Consider the following 17652-nt stretch of genomic DNA (forward strand, 5'->3'; position numbering starts at 1 on the left):
TGTAGTAGTAGCAGAGCAAACAAAAATTATGAGCTGGCTAAACCGTAAGTTTGAAAGACCTACTGTCCACTCTTTTACAGGAAAAGTAAGAGTTTGATGACTCAGATATTACGCAGTTAGTTTAATAAGCACAAAAGGATAATGAATTCCTATTACTGAAATTGCTTAACAATAACACTTAACATGGAAGATTAGATATAGCTTCTATAAGGAGAGATCACTAATATCAGATAGAAAGGTAAAAAATTATCAATAGAACCATAAATTATCAGGAACATCAAAAAGACAATTTTATTTATGTGGGACACTATGTATGGTGCCCCACATAAAAAGATGTATCTTTCACGTCTCTTCTCACTAAAAAGCTGCTATGCTTCATTTACAGAGCTGTAACAATAATCAAAGGAATTAAACTGAACAAAAAAATCCTAAAGTGAATCAACAGCAGCTGATACTTGAAATGCAACAATTAAATGCCTCATCCCACTGAGAGCTCAGTTACTCTTCTGCTGATGTAACAGAGTATTTCCTTAGAATGCTGCTCTACTATACCTGCATTTGGCCCCAAACAGATCAGTATATAAAGAAAAATATTACAAAAATTATTCAATAAATTCAGTCTGTAAGAGTTCAGCATCATTTGGGAAAGAACAAAAACTATAAATTTTCAACAGTATAATTTCTTTTTTTCTTTTTTTTTTGGTTATTTTTAACATTGAATTTATTATGTGGCATTATGTACAAAATTTATAAAGTTTAGTATGTATTAGAAACAGTTAGAAAGATTTTATGATACAGCATCTCAAGATTTTATCAACTCAATTAGGTTCAGTATGCTAGGAAAGCTTTTCAGTAACATTTACGTATTTCCACAGCAAACTTATGCTCTGGCATTAAGTAACTGACTCGGGGACTTTGTACTGATTTCTATGTATTCAACACACCATGACCTGGCAATGGATCATGTTATTGCTATCATGTTTAATCATCATGCCTTAATATATAGGAAGATTTTTCTAGCACTTACTTACCAGTGTTCACACATATGGAATCCAGCTGGCTAGCTAGACTACCCCAACTGCAGACCCTGATATCTAGCATATATCCCAGTTCTTTACCTAAACATATCTGGAAGTTACCTTTTTACCTGGCAAATTGCTCTCTGCTTACCAGCATTACATAAACTGGATTTAGGCTGTTTACTTAACATGTGTATAGCTTTTTTAAAAAAATGAACCTATAGAAACGAGACAATAATCAAACACAAGCATAAGCTTTGATCTAATAGTAAGTCCATTTTGAACTTTTTGTTATACCATGAGTCTAGATTTCAAAAGGATTCAGTCATGCAGATTATAAGAGATTTATCAGAATAAAGCGTTAGACAGTCTTTGAGAATTATGAAGATAGACATTTTCTGAATAGTATGCTAAGAGAATTATTCTCAGAGAAGTCTGTTTTTCAAAACCCTAGAATGTACATACTCTACCTCCTTTTCAAAGAAAACAGTAAGGGGACAAAAATAGTTACATGTTTCTAAAGCAGCAGTATACTGATTATCCTAGAGATTTAATTATCTTTTACATCACATGTACCAACAGCCTTGCCAGTCATGCTTTAGTCAGCAACACACAACAGTATGAGATACAGATTTTAATTTAGCTTTCAAGATAGGAAAGCAGCTTGCCTATCAGAGAAGCATTGCAAAAAGCAGCAGCCAAGATTAGGTCAGGAAGTTTTCGACATAATTACTTTCTGAACCTAGACAACATGGCATAGATTCATACAATTCTGCTTCACTTACAGCCAGGCCACTTCTAACGTTTCTTTGTTTGCTCCAAAGATGATTATCTGAGAGTAGTTGGACAGCTCTTAGTTTAACATTTTTAACAAAGCCTGAAATTTCATGATTAGCCAGGATGCCACTAATAGATGTTGAAATCATAATTTAATGATTTAATAATGCAAAGAGCAGGACAGACATAAGCAGGAAGATGGTGCCAAGAGAAACCACCATTTTGATGTTGTTTTCAATTTCCTTTCCTCCTAAATACCTGTGAAAATGCTAAATAATGGAAATTAAATTGGTTTTATTTTCTCAGTCCTGTGTGGATGTCAGTATGAAAATGAAATATTCTGTGATATAAATGGCAATATTATATCCAAACTATCAGTCTTTTTCAGTATGGCTATATCACCTATAAAATCTTCAAAGTGATAGATATCATTGTGATTCCACTGGTGTAATTAAGTGGAATCTGGATTTAACTCTTTCTAATGCTTATACAGTTAGGTAGAATAACTAAGTATAAAAATCCAGAACACTGCAAATCAAAGCAAAACAATTTTGTGGTGATTATTGGTTGCAAATACTGCAAAACCCCCGTGTCTCTAAATTATAGTCCACTCTGGACTTTATTGATATTCATAACTCCTTTGATCTACTTATTAATGAGAATTTATTAAATGAAAATATTTGCAAAAATAGTTGTATGAAAGCAAAAGCATTTTAAGTAGCAGTAGAAATATGCTCCAGTGGGAAAAAGATCTACCACCAGAACCTACTTTAAAAGCCTCTTTAACTCATACAAGCAATAATGAAAGGATATTTCTGAAATAGAGTAAGGGACTGCTGTTTGCAAATATTAATTAAGCAAACTTCAGTTAACTCTCACAGTAACAACTTCCACATATCATATCATAGCAATATCTTCGACAGTGAATCACAGTATGCCAATACAATGTTACCAATTCACAATACAAAGCCTAAATTCTTCAGAGTATCAAGGGATTTTAAATAATGAATATTTTAAATCAAAATACATCTTATCAAAATAATTATTCTTTACTAAATGTAAGAGAAAAAGCTCTGGAGCAAGTATGTTTTAATTCCACTGATTTACAAAACTGAAAGCAGCAACTGTGGTGTTTTAAATATTATGGCATTGTTTAATAGGTGAGATGTAAATCACAATGAAGCTGAGCAACTTCCGCACATTTTGATCCAAACTCAGTAGTTTATTTACTTGAATGCTAAACTTTGCCTATTACTGATGAGATGAGAATAACTTTAAGTTTCTCAAGGCAGACAATTTTAGCTGTTTGGGGAGGTAATAATTTTTTGACCATAAATTAAAGAGCTATAATAAGATTGAATTGGGCCACATATTGCAATAAGTGTTCTCTTTGCACCTCTACACCTAAGTGTGAGTGTAAGTAAGAGCAGAACTGATCTCTGAATATTTAACCAGCCAAATAACAGTTTTGTATGAATTCTTTCAACTAAATTATGGTCACATGCTTTGACTGCAGAAATTAAATTAATTTCATGCTTAATGGTGCTCCAAGTACTGCATATAAATCTCCAACAACTAAATGCTTATAGAAGTACTAAAGAAAAGCACTTCTAAAAAAAAAAAGTGAAAAATAAAAACTATGATGAGTTTGCAGGTTACCTCCATTATAAGTTAAAATACAATAATATGAAAGTTTTCTAAAACAGCTAGCAGCTTTTCATTATCAATGCAATTCACAGATGGACTTACATATAAATATAAGCTTCTGATGAGAAATGTGGCATATGTGTTACATATTCTGCCTTCCCTCAAAGCAAAAGAAAACCCTTCAAAAACCGAATCCTGAATTCCATATCATCAAGATTAGGAGAGGTACATGGCATGCACTGCAGAATACTATTAAAGTATTATGGAGAGGATCAGGACCACAGAATTCCTGGTGCTGCCGCTCTTGCCTGACCATGCTGTGATGCGAGTCCCGTGGCTCAGCAGGGAGCAGCTGTGCATGTTGGTACTTATTGCAATGAATGGGACAGGATCATAGCTGAAGAGCATGCAGGCCAGTCAATATCGGCTAGAAGGTGATTAAATAGGATATAGAGAGATGTATAACTTGCTTAGGTAACCTGTGTAAAACTGGTGACACGATGCTCTGCCTCGCTAAAAGGCACCAGAGCTGCCCGCTTGACTGATCCAGCTTGGTTCTACTCCTGTGAGAAGTAAGAACGGTAGGAAATGAAGTTCAGGACACAGCACCTCTGGTTTTTGTACTGAATATTGCTTACTGTAAAATATACATTATTAATGTATCTGCAACAGCATTACGAGAGCCCATTTTCTTCAAAACATTGAAAAATATTTTGTCATTGGTATATCTTGGTGTATTATTGGCCTATAAGTTACATTTAACATAAATTAATTATTACCCGCTATTATGAGTATTTTAACTAATTATTATACATTCATACATGTACTACAAAATTTTCCATATAAACCATCCTCATAGTACTTAAAACCTAAAATTGAAAAAAATATAATTTCTACACTAAATAGCAGTACTGCAGCTCAGATCCACAGACCTTTATTTATAGGACAATGGACTCAGCACAGTGTTATCACAATTATTAATGGCCTCCTTCCATGATAAAGTTTTATTTAGCATTTCTTCTCTAATTTCCTTATTATACTGTATTCACCCACTGACATTCTTGGGGACACTGTTTTTATTATTAAATTTGTTTTAGGTTTCAGTAACTTTCTAGCAAATTCCTTGTTAATTCACACCTACTAAGCATGTACAACATTTTATATATTGTTTCTACAAAGGCGTAATCTAGTTAACATTTCTATCAAACTACTGGAAAGATACATGTGCTATAATACAGAATTCACCAAACATTAACATGCTTTAATTAAAACTTGCTAAGAAATAATAATTATTTTGTTGGAATTCAGCTTATTGCCCTATACAACAGTGAATACATGGACTTGGTTGTAGACACAGAAGCAAGCATAAGCACACAAACACACACTCATCAGCATCTGGCTACCTTGTACAGTGTCCTCACAGCACCTGGATGCCTCAGCTGCCTTTCATCTGCAAATCTGCTAATTGAATGCAGTTTGATGGCAGTTCCTGACTTAGATTTTAATTTGTGGTGTAAGCAATGAAATGACTGGCAGATCAACTTGGCAACAGCAGTATCATATAAACAGGAAAACATGAGAGGCCAGAAATGCAAGGCACATTATGGCGTGGCAAAAAAGAGGAAACCTTATAAAAAAGCCATCTGTAGCCAATTTTTTAATTTTAAAAATGCCTTTTTTTCCTATGGATCATTTTCATTAAAAGAGTGTTGGTCATCTGTCTAATAAGACAACACTCCACTATATCAAAAAACCATTAAGAGTATCAAGTGAAGAGTAGGAACTAGGATTAAGATTTTAATGCTTTTGTGTCACATTTCTGTGACTCAAATCTACTTGAACTTTAGGCACTTTCCTAAGAAATAGGCTCACAATCTTTGCTTACTGCTGTGTCTCTCTTGAAAATCCCTGAAACTGATAAACATTCCCTTAATTTTTTCACCTTCAGCATCTGCATTAGTAAGAAATGTTGGCCCCGAATATACTCAGCTGAGTTTCAGACTTGGCCAGTTGAAACTGCTTGACCCTAGCTCACCCCTGACTCAATAAGCATTTATTTGTCTTATCACCTGATCAGTTTGCAGTTCCTGAAGCACAACAGCATTAAGTGCCTCCAAGAATGCAATGAAGACACTGTTTTCTTTTAAATATGGTAGGTGGTGTAAAAAGCCTTTCTTTTATGATGGAAGCTTAATGACTGGAGTTCATGCCTCAAATGTGGGATAATCCGCTTTAAAACTTTTCCTATAGGAAGTCAATATTTCTGTCATCTTTAGAATAACCCAATGAGGGTCCTTCCGTGGGAAGAAAAGAAAGATTTGGCTAATGAAAACAGTCAGCAGTCACATCATCCAGTTATACAGTGAAGTAAGAGATGCACCATTGTCATACTCAGCCCTGCTAACCACCAGCACAGAGGTTTGTATAAAGCTCACCCTCCACCTCTCCTACAGACATAGCGCTCTTGTGCAGTGAAGAACAGAACAACTGAAGGTTAAACTTCAACTGATTTGTTCTACACACAAGTACTGGTTTTGAAGAGTAAGAGTAAGACAAATACAATCAATCCGAAAAATATATTTTTATAAGAATAATAAAGACATGTATGATAAGAAACAAGAAAATATGACAAAATGTGTATTGCAGTTGGTAAAAAATCGATCTCAGGTAGAAAATTACTAGAATCTTACCCATGTTTATACTCTCAGATTCAAGTAAGAGAAAATCACTAATGAAAGCCTTTATGTTAGTTTATGTCTACCCCACAGCATGCAATATTGTTCAAAAATACCCATGATAATGCTGAATGCACTAGCATCAGTACTAAGCATAGCACACACTTACTGCACTTGAGCTGATGTGCCTCCACCACTTTCAGTCGTGCAGGACAAAGCAGTGGGTTAATAATACACACACAATAACAATGCCTTGGCATCCACTATAACTCTCAGTGCTAGATTGGATTTATCCACTTGGCACCACCTTGTGCCAGAAAGAGGTACATTTTATTAGTCACAGTACGTAACAGATTGAAATATCTTAAAGCTTTCAAAACAATGAGTAGCCAAATGAAAGGATCTTGTACTAGGATATTAAGCTTTGTAACTTTTTCTCATAAGGCCATTACTTCACTTCAGTGGTTCTGCTACCATCAGATAGATTATTAGTGATTTATTTGGAATTGTTTAGTGATGCTAGTCCAGTATTCAGATGTACCTATCTGTGATGTACATGCATGCATTTTCACTATATAAAAAAGGTTAAAAACATCAGAATGAATTGTTAAAAAAGCAGATTAAAAAATAATCTGCTCTAATGAGATAAACATGGAGAAATTTGCACCAGCCATACACACTTTGTATGACTTCTGGTATCCAGGACTATTAAATTGGTTCTTTTGCTTGCTAAGGATTTAACGAAATAAAATAGAAAAAAAATATTAATTTTCTAAAAACTTTTGTTACGTATCTTAATTGTTACTGTAAATGCAATACGGTATCACCGTCATTCAAAACTTACAACCTTACATTAATTTACCTTAAATAACATTACAAGTTTGTATATGCTGTTGTAAATGACTTAAAGATTTGAACTCAACACTAGTAACCACAGGAGAAAAAAAAAGAAAAGCATCAGAGTACTTTAAAGTTAAAAATAAACTTACCTCTTTGCTTTCTTCCAGGTCTGATTCACTGCTGAACTCCTCTGTGTTTAAATTTTCAAAATCTGATTCTCCAACAGCAATGGGCACTGTCACGGTGAGACTTGGGTTGTTTATGAATGACATGTAATCACTTTCATCAACAACATATTTTTCTACACTGCTGCCTATGCCACTGGTAGTTCCATTCCCGTCTTTGAGATAGGCAAGGTTTTTACCTATATCTACTATTGTATGGTTGGAAATACAGCTGTCTTTTTTATTGTTCAGGTCTTCAAGAGGTTTGATTTCATCTAAAGCTTTCTGTTTTCTAACAAAGGCTTTTTGGATGAATTCACGCACTTTTCTCTTCACATAATCTATGCCTTTCTGAATCCTTGCTACAGCAATCTGGAGATTGTTCATTTCATTGTCGTCATCAGTAGCAGCAAGGTTGTCTGAACTAAATGAGCTCAGCAGCAAGGCCAGAAATAGGTTGAGTACCTAAAATAAAATAAGAAAAAAAATTCTCTTATTTCTAAGTCATAAAAGATATGTCATTAAAAGTTTTTCAATATGAGATAATTTTTATTTCACATGTAACACTTTATTTCTATGCACCTTCCTGCTATTCTTTTCACTTCATAATCCTTGTCCCCAGCATTTTATTATCTTGCTAAAAGCACTTTTAGCTGGTTTGACTTCACTAATACAGGTAAAATCTGAGCTGTTCCTTGACTGTCTCCTCCACAATCTGCAGTAGTTCAGATCTGCTCCTCAAAATGGAGAAAGACATAAAGAGGCAGAATACAACATAATGCAGTGATTTATGCAAGCTACGCCCACTATAGTGCTCATAGGCCAGGGGAATGCAGGCAAACACCAGTCTTTTACAGTTCAACAGACCATAGCTCTAGTACCTCTAGTACCTTCTAATTCAGAATATAGTAAAATTTTGTATTTGGCAAGTATATATGAGTCTATCTTGGTCCTGGGCAGGAACACTAGCTAAGAGATAGACTTCACAGATGTGGTATACCTCAGTTTCAAGAAACTATTTCATCTCAATTTCAAGAAGGTATTTCAGACTTTCTTGCATGACATTTTACAAACATACAAGAGAAATTTGGATAGCATGCAATTATGACAGACCATGTGCAAAACTGATTAAAAACCACTTAATTAAAAATCAGTTAAATTATATTTGTCAGTTCTTCCTGTTCAAACTTGCAGAATATTTTATAAGATATGCCACAGGACTCCCATCAGTCTGGTGAGTGACTTAGTAGTGATAAGCATATTTATAAAATTTGTCAATCATACCAAAAAGAGAAAGATGCACTCAAGGAGGAAGAACTACAATTAAACATAATCATGGTTTATGGAAAGTTGGTGAAATTATTCCAAATCAATATTTTGTTTAATTCTGAAGTACTGTTGTGGAAAGGATTGTTACGAAAAATGAAAAGTATGTATACAGAAAGTGTGAAAGCTGGCAAGGTGGAAGCACTGCAGAAAGGGGTATAGAGGCTGCATCAGGAGAGCAACACTGGTACAGAAAATTCATGTGTCTTTTGGGGATGTACTACAAGGAATGCTGAGTGTAAGAAATGAAAGTATCATTATTCCACATTATTCAGTACTTGTGTCTTTATTCAAAATGTTGCTTGGGAGGAATTTAGAAGGCAGTAGCAAAAGGGATAAGCCATTTACAAATCATCACTTATGAGAAAAAAACTGAAGCATTAGGCTTGTTTTGTTTCCCAGAGAAATGACTGAAAGTGGAAACAGTAAGCTTTTAAATATCTTAAATGTTGTCATAAAGACCAGCAGTTTTCCATCAATATTGAGATAATTTCATTTACTTGGCTGTAAAAGGTGATTTAAATTAGATGTTTCTTTAAAGGCACTCTTAACTGTAAGCATAATTCAGCACTGGTCTTACTAAAGAGGTTATAAACTTACTGAGATTTAAAAGAAAAATAGACAAACCTTTTGCATAGATAATCAAGGTATATTTGAACCTGGTATACAGAAAGGGCAAGTGAACTACATTATTTCCTGAAGTCCTTCTCCAGTTTTCATTTCAGATTTCTAAATCATTAAAAAAAAGAGATATGTCCTAAGAGTTTTAAAAGATCCCCACTGATTACATACCACTAGGTTTCCAATGACCATGACCATCATGAAAACAATAAGGCACATGGCTTGGCCAGCAACCTCCATGCAGTCCCACATGGTTTCTATCCATTCTCCACACAGCACTCGGAATACAATCAGGAAGGAGTGGAAAAAGTCGTGCATGTGCCAGCGAGGGAGCACACAGTCACTTGCAATTTTGCAGACGCATTCCTTGTAGTTTTTCCCAAAGAGCTGCATCCCAACCACAGCGAAAATGAACACGATGATGGCCAGCACCAGGGTCAGATTCCCCAGAGCCCCCACTGAGTTGCCAATAATCTTAATCAGCATATTTAGAGTTGGCCAAGATTTTGCCAGTTTGAAAACTCGAAGCTGCAAAACAGAGGAATGGTTCTTTGTTATCTAATTGTAATGGAATTACTGCTATACATTTCATATTTCAGTTACCGTGTGTCTATATCTTGTCTCTCGTAATCTTTAGAAGTTTTAGTTACAAAATTTCTGTTTCCAGTTCTTTGCACAATACTACACATCAGCAGTGTTAAGTCCTGATTCAAGTGATAAGAAATCAAAAATAATATCTCTATGCTCATTTCAATTACATTGAAATTATCACAAAGACTCTTATTCAGACTTTGACTGTTTTGATGACTTTAGGTATTTATAAAGAAGTTTTACTTGTTAAAGAAGTTGGGCAAAACAATCTTTCTCCTGTAAACTCTGAGAAATTATTACTAATAAATAAATGAGCACATATGAAATGTGATCAGTTTAACAGGACTATAAGTGTATAGTCACTTCCAGTTTCTTTCATCTTAACAGTCAGTGAAATGAAGGAAATAAGTTTCCTAAAAAGAGAAACAAGCTAGAGTTGATAATGACAGACATGAAAGTGACTTGCAATATCTTTAACAATATATTTTCTGTCTTTTAAAATAAATGTAATGTGTCTTACAAAGGTTGTCACACAACATTGAGAAAAAAGAGGGAAATTATTATATTAATAAGTACAACTTGGAACAGATAAAAATGAAATTATTGGAAAGATACAGCAACTGTTCAGACAATTGAAAGAGAAGAATACTAAAATGAATATAAAACTAAATAGTGTCTCATGTGATTATTTTATGTTTCATAAAGAAAATATGACATTAAAACAACTTGACATAAATGTCAAGTTAAAACCAGAATCTACTCCTGAGAATGAAGTCAATCCAGACAGATTTTAGACTTCAGGCAAAGTACAGTGGAATGCTATGCAGATAACCAGAAAAAACTTATTTAAACCTCTTATTTTTTAAAGGGATGTATTTAACTTTCATTTCAAGTTAAATATTTTTTTTTATTTAAGGCAGAAGTTGATCTTGATGACCAGGAACTCCAGCTTGTGGTCTCTTACTGTGTAGGTCTTTTCAGAAGAGTGTTTGGACACTGAATTGCATGCTAGCCTAGTCTGCACGAAGACCAAGGTTTTTCAAGTTCCTGTTCATAAAAGAAATATCTAATAACAGACAGAGACACTGTAGTGACTTCTGAGCAGAAAAGCTGTCAGACTGCAGATAGACCCTTGCACAGGATGGTACAGAGAAGGCTAGTAGCAATGAAAAGTCCCTGGACAATGAAAAATCTTAACACTACTCTCTTGTAAAACTAACCAATAAAGGCAATTGGTAATAGAAGTTCATAAACTAAAATTGTCAATAAAATTTTATTAATTAACTAATTATTTACCAAGCAATTCACTAATCTTCAGTCACAGGTAGTGTAGGCCCTATGGATCTTGAATTTTTTTACTCCTTCATCTAGGGAGAAGACTCTAAGAAATATGTCTCTTAGAAAAATTAATCCTTTAAGCATACTTTTGTCAAGAATAGAATTGATGTTGACAGTATCTTGAAGGAGAAATAGACGTTACCATGATAATATGCAAAACAAACTTGACATAATATAGACATGCCATCTAGTGAGTATGCAATTTAGCATTTTGTAAGTTCTGAAAAGATCTTCTATCTCAGCCAAATATTTTATTTGCAAATGAAAAATGCACAAAACATATATGTACAAATACAAAAATATAATCTAGAAACATATTTTAAATAGTATACTTACCAATCGGAATGACCGAAGGACAGATAATCCTTCTACGTTTGCAAGGCCAAGTTCCATTAAACTAAGACTCACAATAAAACCATCAAAAATATTCCAGCCCTCTTGGAAATAATAATAAGGATCCATGGCAATTATCTTGAGAAACATTTCTGCTGTGAAAATTCCAGTAAACACCTGCAAGGAAAATACAGTTTCTTACTCCAGTTTAGGAAGAGTAAAACTAATGGTATCCACAAGCGCTAAGTTATATTTTCAGGAAGAAATTAATGATAAATCTGAATGTCTTCTCTATATTTCCATACACTGGGGTTAGGAATAAAATTAATATTTGAAGCTTACATATGCATCACATAGTTTGAGTTACAAATACAAAGGATGGGAAAATGCATTTTTTATCTAGCCTGCTAATATGTGTGCATGCCAATACACAGAATATAATCTGAATTTAATGCTCATTTTTATCTCCTTAGAGCTCATCTTTTCCCTTAAACCACCTTTTGACTTCTAGGAATAAAGATAGTTGTTCCTATCATAAAATTATTTTATTAAGAAATAATTAAACAGAAAGTTGAGCAGAACTGTTCTTCTTCAGGATGACTTATGGAAGACACTGTCATTCCATTTCATAATTTCCTTACATCTGTCATGCTTACTGGGTCTTTCCCCTCTAAAATTCCTTGAACACCCAGACCCTTAGGAGGTACTAGTGAGGAGCAGAATGGGTATGGGAATGGAATTGAAAGTTCTTATCATTTGTAACCATTCATCAGAAAACTCCAATTCTTTTAATGAGCTTCACTGACAGAAGATGAAGATTTTAAAAATCAAAGCGCATCTATTGACTCAGTAGATCTTGACTCTGCAAAGTAAGAGTGGTGAAATTTACAAATGTCAACAGCTTTAATTTAAGTTCAACAATCCCAAACCTTTAAATAGTTAACTTTTTGTTTTACATGAATGTGCATAAGTCACAAAAGAATTAAAGAAAAATGCATTTTACAAACATGGCACATCATGAAAGACTTACAAGGTTTCCTACTGAAAGCACCCCACTAAACTGTTCTGTCATTGGGTAGTGCTCCATGGCCATGAACAGGGTGTTCAGGACGATGCAGATGGTAATGGCCAGATCAACAAATGGGTCCATCACAATCAAATTTACTATATGTTTGACTTTCAGCCAGGGAGTACAGCAGTCCCAAATCAAGCAAGTGTTAGCAAATTTATACCAGCATGGTGGACATTTCTGTCTGGATTCTTCCAGTTCTAGAGAGAAGATGAAAATAACATTTTAAACACATTTATCTATTCCAGAATTGCCTGGATATTTCCTTGAAACCTAAATGCTGTTTTCAAATGTACTGTTGATAAACTGCATTGATATTTTGAAACTGAGACTGCTTTCAGTTAAAAGAAATTACATTTTAAAATAATCTATTACAAAAAAAACCCCATGCCAATTCCACCCCTCCCGCCAAAGCAACTATACTAAACATTCAGTAGATAAAAGAACCATTCACAAGCTAATGCTAGATAGAATGCAAAAGAGAAATTTGTCTTGGAAACCTGTCATAAGGCTGGGTGATGAGGGGATTGAAAGCAGCCCAGCAGACAAAGGCTTGGGGTTATTGGTGGCTGAAAAATTGCGTGTGAGCCAACCATATCAGTCACAGCCCAGAGAGCCAATCTCCTCCTGGGCAGCATCAAAAGCAGCCTGGCCAGAGGGCTGTGGGAAGGGATTCTCCTCCTCCAGCCGGAGTGCTGTGCTCAGCTCTGGGATTCCCAGCATAAGAGCAGGTTCAGAGGAGACCACAAAGATATTCAGGGGCCAGAGCACATGGCCTGTGAAGACAGGCTGAGAGACCTGGGGTTACTTGTCTAGAGAAGAGAAGGCTCCAAGGAGACCTTATTGCAGCCTTCCAGCACTTACAAGGGGCCTGCAGGAAAGATGGAGAGGGAGCCTTTATCTGGGAGCGGAGTGAGAGGATGAGGGTGTACAGTTTTAAACAGAAAGAGGGTAGGTTTAGATTAGGTAGTAGGCAAACTTTTTTTACTGTGAGAGTCGTGAGGCACAGGTTGCCCAGGGAAGATGTAGATGTCCTATCCCTGGATGTGTTCAAGGCCAGGTTGGATGGGGCTTGGAGCAATCTGCTCCAGTGAGAGGTGTTCCTGTCCATGGCAGGGGAGTTGGAACTCTAGATGATCTTTAAGGTCCCTTCCAATAAAATATTTTAAAATATCCTCATGAAAGATTAGCATTTAGAGCAACCCTGAAGTCAGACAAGTATTTAGGCAGCATTGTGGTCCACATGTGCCCAACTGCTCTTTATTACCTTCCAATTTTCTATTTTGGGCATAGTCATTTAAGCCTTAACATAAGGTTTCAACCTTTCTTACAAATAATTGCTTAATTCCATGATTCAGAGTAATTGTATTTAGCCTTACAGAAAGAACATGATCCCTCCTTTGTGAAACAGCAAGTCTATTGAATTGGTAGAAGGGGATTTTTCTACTGCAAGAAGCATAGCCATTTTTAAATTGGAAACTTGCTACTTCTACCTCAAACCTATCAGTACGTTGCAAGCTTTTATATTTTTTCCAAATTTATTAGTCCCAAATTAAAAACAAACAAACAAACAAACCGCCAAAAATCCCAAAACTAACTCCACATAGAAATCTCTTCTTGTCTGTACCCTCTAGGCTGAAATAGCTGCATTAAAACATCACTACCACTTAATGCATCACACATTTAACAGCACTTTTAAGGCACTGTCATACAAAAAAACCAAAAAGTCTGTGTTACATACCTTCCATTGTGTTTGTAAGCATGCTGGCTATACTCATTGCTCTTTGCCTTGCACTAGGGTCTGTTAGGTAGTCCATAGGAACATGGTAAGAACTAGAATGTCTCTTTCTTAAGTCAGTTTCTGTAGTAGTGCCCTGAAAATAAAGCACTAATGAAATAGCTAATTGACTGTACATTTATTAACACTGTAAGTTACTCTAGAGCTCTCCTCTAAAGATTTAAAACTCTGCTGTCCCACACCAGTTACATTGCTCCAGTTATATTAAGGCTTCACAACAGACTAAGGCATGCCTGACTCTGCACAGAACAAATAGTCAAACACTGTAGCACATTGCACTTGTGCCTGAGGAATATGTTTTTAAGTACTTTGCTGAAACAGGGTGAGATACTAAAGCAGATTTCAGACTAAAAAATGTTTCACAGTGCTTCTCAATGAGCTCTGCTTTAGGCAGTGAAATCTTTCTCTAAATGTGAAAATGCACAGCCCACACAGCTAGCAGTAAAGAAACTAAGCATAAGTGCATTTTCTTAAGAGAACTCTTAATTTAGAATAAACTATGAATTTCCTAGAACATTTTTCAGACAAATGAAAAAATTAGTAATGTTGACATAAAAAAACCCATAGAAAAATTAGCTATATTACAGGAACACTGTCACAACCCTTTTAAGTTGTACTACCAGGGTAATATCAAAAGTTTCATGTATGGACAGCAGGCAGCTAAATACTAATTTAATATATTCCATTAAGAAAATGTAATTTTTTTCCATTTTGATATCCTTTTGGATATACAAGTACAGAATCATCCACTTCTTAGTTAAGTCTAAGCATAATGAATCAATGGGTGTAAGACTACACAAACTAAATTTATTCAATGCTTTACTATGTTATTCTTTTAATTCCCAGTCAATTTGCATGCATTTTCGCATATTTAGTTAATGAGAGCTGGACAACATCAATTTCTCCTTTAGCTTATAGCTGAAATACATGAGAGGAGCATTCACAGCTTAGCCAGAAAGGTCATCATTGCCATGTGACTACATTTGTGGAAACAGTGACTGATCATTCGGGGAGAGAACATCATGCCTGAGCTATTGCAGACTTCCTTACGTTGCTAGCAGTGGCTGCTTTATCAATCATCACCTCTGGCAGAAGCTGTCCCGTAGGCGATGTCAAAGCTGGCGGCCCACCAACTAAAGACACCACTCCATTGCAATCCACAGTGCTGTGCATCTTCCCGTTTGCTGGAAGTGCAGGAATTGTTCTGGATGACCTACTGGCCTGGCTAATGTTACTGTTGCGCCGTTCACCGTGTCTATGAGGGACAAAGAGAGAATCTCTTCTGCTCTCGTTGTCTTCAAAAGTGCTGTGCTCATCATCAGCAAAGTCATTTTCTGATCCTACATCCTTTGCTCGACCTCTGAAGCTGAAAAGACTTGTTCTGCTGTTGCGCCTTGGGGAAAACAGGGAGCCACGAATGCTCAGCAAAGACTGCAGGTAAATAAAAACAATTATTATCAGATGAAAATAATTTAAAATACAACATTTTCATACAGAGGAAAAATCCACAATGTCTTTAAGGGTAAGGTCATCTACAAAGAAATGAACTGGTACAGTCCCCCCCACTAATACACTCCCTTTTGGGTAGTAAACAAAGAGCACATAAGTGACAGACAAAGACTAGTTATTTTACTGCTTTGGATATATGAAATCAATCAGTTTAATCAGAGTAAAAGAAACTGCTTGACAGAATTGTTTCCTCTGCTATTCTGCCTATGTTATTACCAACTGTGCATAAACTGAATAAGTGTATCTAGATACTCTTTACCCCAGGCTGGCATTAGTACGACAGGCTGAGTAAATAAAATTTTAGGCAAATTTTCTGTGACCCAGTCTGCACACAGAAGTAGCTCCCAAATACTGCCTAGTTTAAAAAAATTACATATATTTTCAGATATTAGTCAAGTAGATCATAATAGGTTTCTTATTTCTTTTTTAAAGTCTTAGCTATCCTGAATATGCAATGATTTTCCTGTAACTTTGTATAAATAGGTTTGCTAATCTTCATCAGTTTACTCATTGGCATAAGTGTTCTGCTATTGGAGGATCTCCAGTATTAGAGTCAAAATAATGCTCTAATATTACAATTAATCATACACATTCTTAATTTTAATTCATATCAGTAATTGCCTTGACTCAACTGGTAAGTATTAGTACCTGATTTCACCCAAGACCTCTATAAACAGCAGAGATGATGCATAATGAAGCAATGTCTTTTTTTCTCTTCTGCAACTTATCTTTGTGGACCTGAGCCCCATTGTATTAGGGACTGCAAAATGCAGAACAAAAAGGCACTCTGCAAAGAACTTATCATTTAAATGTAACACAACAGATGGATACAAAAAAAAAGGGAATACACAGAGGCAAAATTGATGAGTATGATAAACAGTCATCTTAGCTCACCTGAAGTCACTTCCCTGTCAAGCTTTCTGTAGGCAGCATGGTAAAAGAGAGTTTTAAAGAGGGATTTGAGGAAAGCAATGAAGTGTTCTGTGGAAACTCATGGGAGCTTCTTCCAAGCATGAAGGGCAGCATACCAGAAAGAGCTCAAAGAAACTAGTTTGAAAATTTAACAGGAGGTTATGAATACTGCTTTGGGTCAGTCAAAGCTGGGACTTGTTTACTGTAAGTAGACAAGGTGGGTTGGGAGGAACTTCAGGTACAGTATATTTTATGATATAAAAAAAATATTTAGGTAAATATGTTTACTAGCAGATTAGAGAAAAGCAATGGGATAGGTTAATGCTCTTTGCAACAACATTCTTGATGAATACAGCAGTAAAGAGGTCCAAGTTAAAAACTATTGTTTTTAACAACAAAACAGTTGTGGGTCCAGAATAGAGTTTAAAAAAAAAAAAACAATTAAAGAAAAAGAGAGAGAAAAGGGATCTAGCAAAAGGCCTTGTGGACATCCTTTGGAAAACTGTCAAAGTGGTAAAAGGATCTCCTAAAGCACAACTAAACCAGAAGAATTGAGAGGAGACAAAGTTATGAATGTTAGGAAGAATAAGATTTCAAGAGGAATAAAATGGTCATTTACATTGAAAGAAAATGAAATGCCAAGGAAAAAGGCAAAGATTATATATAAGCCTGAGTTTTCTCTAGGAAAATGGTATTAAAAACTGATGAGTGGAACTTCTTTTTAGTGGTTAGAATCCAGACTGAAAAGGAACTAGGGTTGGAAAACCAGAGGGGAGGTGATTTCTAGACTGTCATAGTCAAACAACTGTAAATGAACTTGGAGATGAAAATGTTAGAAGAACAAGTTGTATGAGGAATGCTTCATTTCTTACAAGACGGATGAATTGTGCTGCAGTTGAATAAGGCTGCAGTTTGAATGAAGAGATAGGCAAGAATATGCACCTAGGGGATCATGGATCTTCAACGTGAAGTTGAAGTCAATTGACATGTGTGAAAATTTGTGTAAGGAACAGAATGAATCATGAACTAAATT

The 17652-nt window shown here is 35.3% G+C and overlaps 1 protein-coding gene across 1 annotated transcript in view; it reads right to left on the minus strand.

The window, feature by feature from the left end:
- LOC120498257 (sodium channel protein type 2 subunit alpha) overlaps window positions 1-17652 on the minus strand; it is a 41258-nt gene that overhangs the window by 14448 nt on the left and 9158 nt on the right. Inside the window, exons 6-11 of the mRNA XM_039700778.1 lie at window positions 15249-15629; window positions 14142-14274; window positions 12362-12600; window positions 11335-11508; window positions 9241-9597; window positions 7108-7587 (exon numbers count right to left, since the gene is read on the minus strand). Coding sequence (XP_039556712.1) covers window positions 7108-7587; window positions 9241-9597; window positions 11335-11508; window positions 12362-12600; window positions 14142-14274; window positions 15249-15629 — 1764 coding nt within the window. The remainder of the gene's footprint in view (window positions 1-7107; window positions 7588-9240; window positions 9598-11334; window positions 11509-12361; window positions 12601-14141; window positions 14275-15248; window positions 15630-17652) is intronic.

The sequence above is a fragment of the Passer montanus genome, unplaced genomic scaffold, assembly GCF_014805655.1.
Source record: "Passer montanus isolate IOZ18808 unplaced genomic scaffold, ASM1480565v1 scaffold1, whole genome shotgun sequence".
Taxonomy (NCBI): Eukaryota; Metazoa; Chordata; class Aves; order Passeriformes; family Passeridae; genus Passer; species Passer montanus.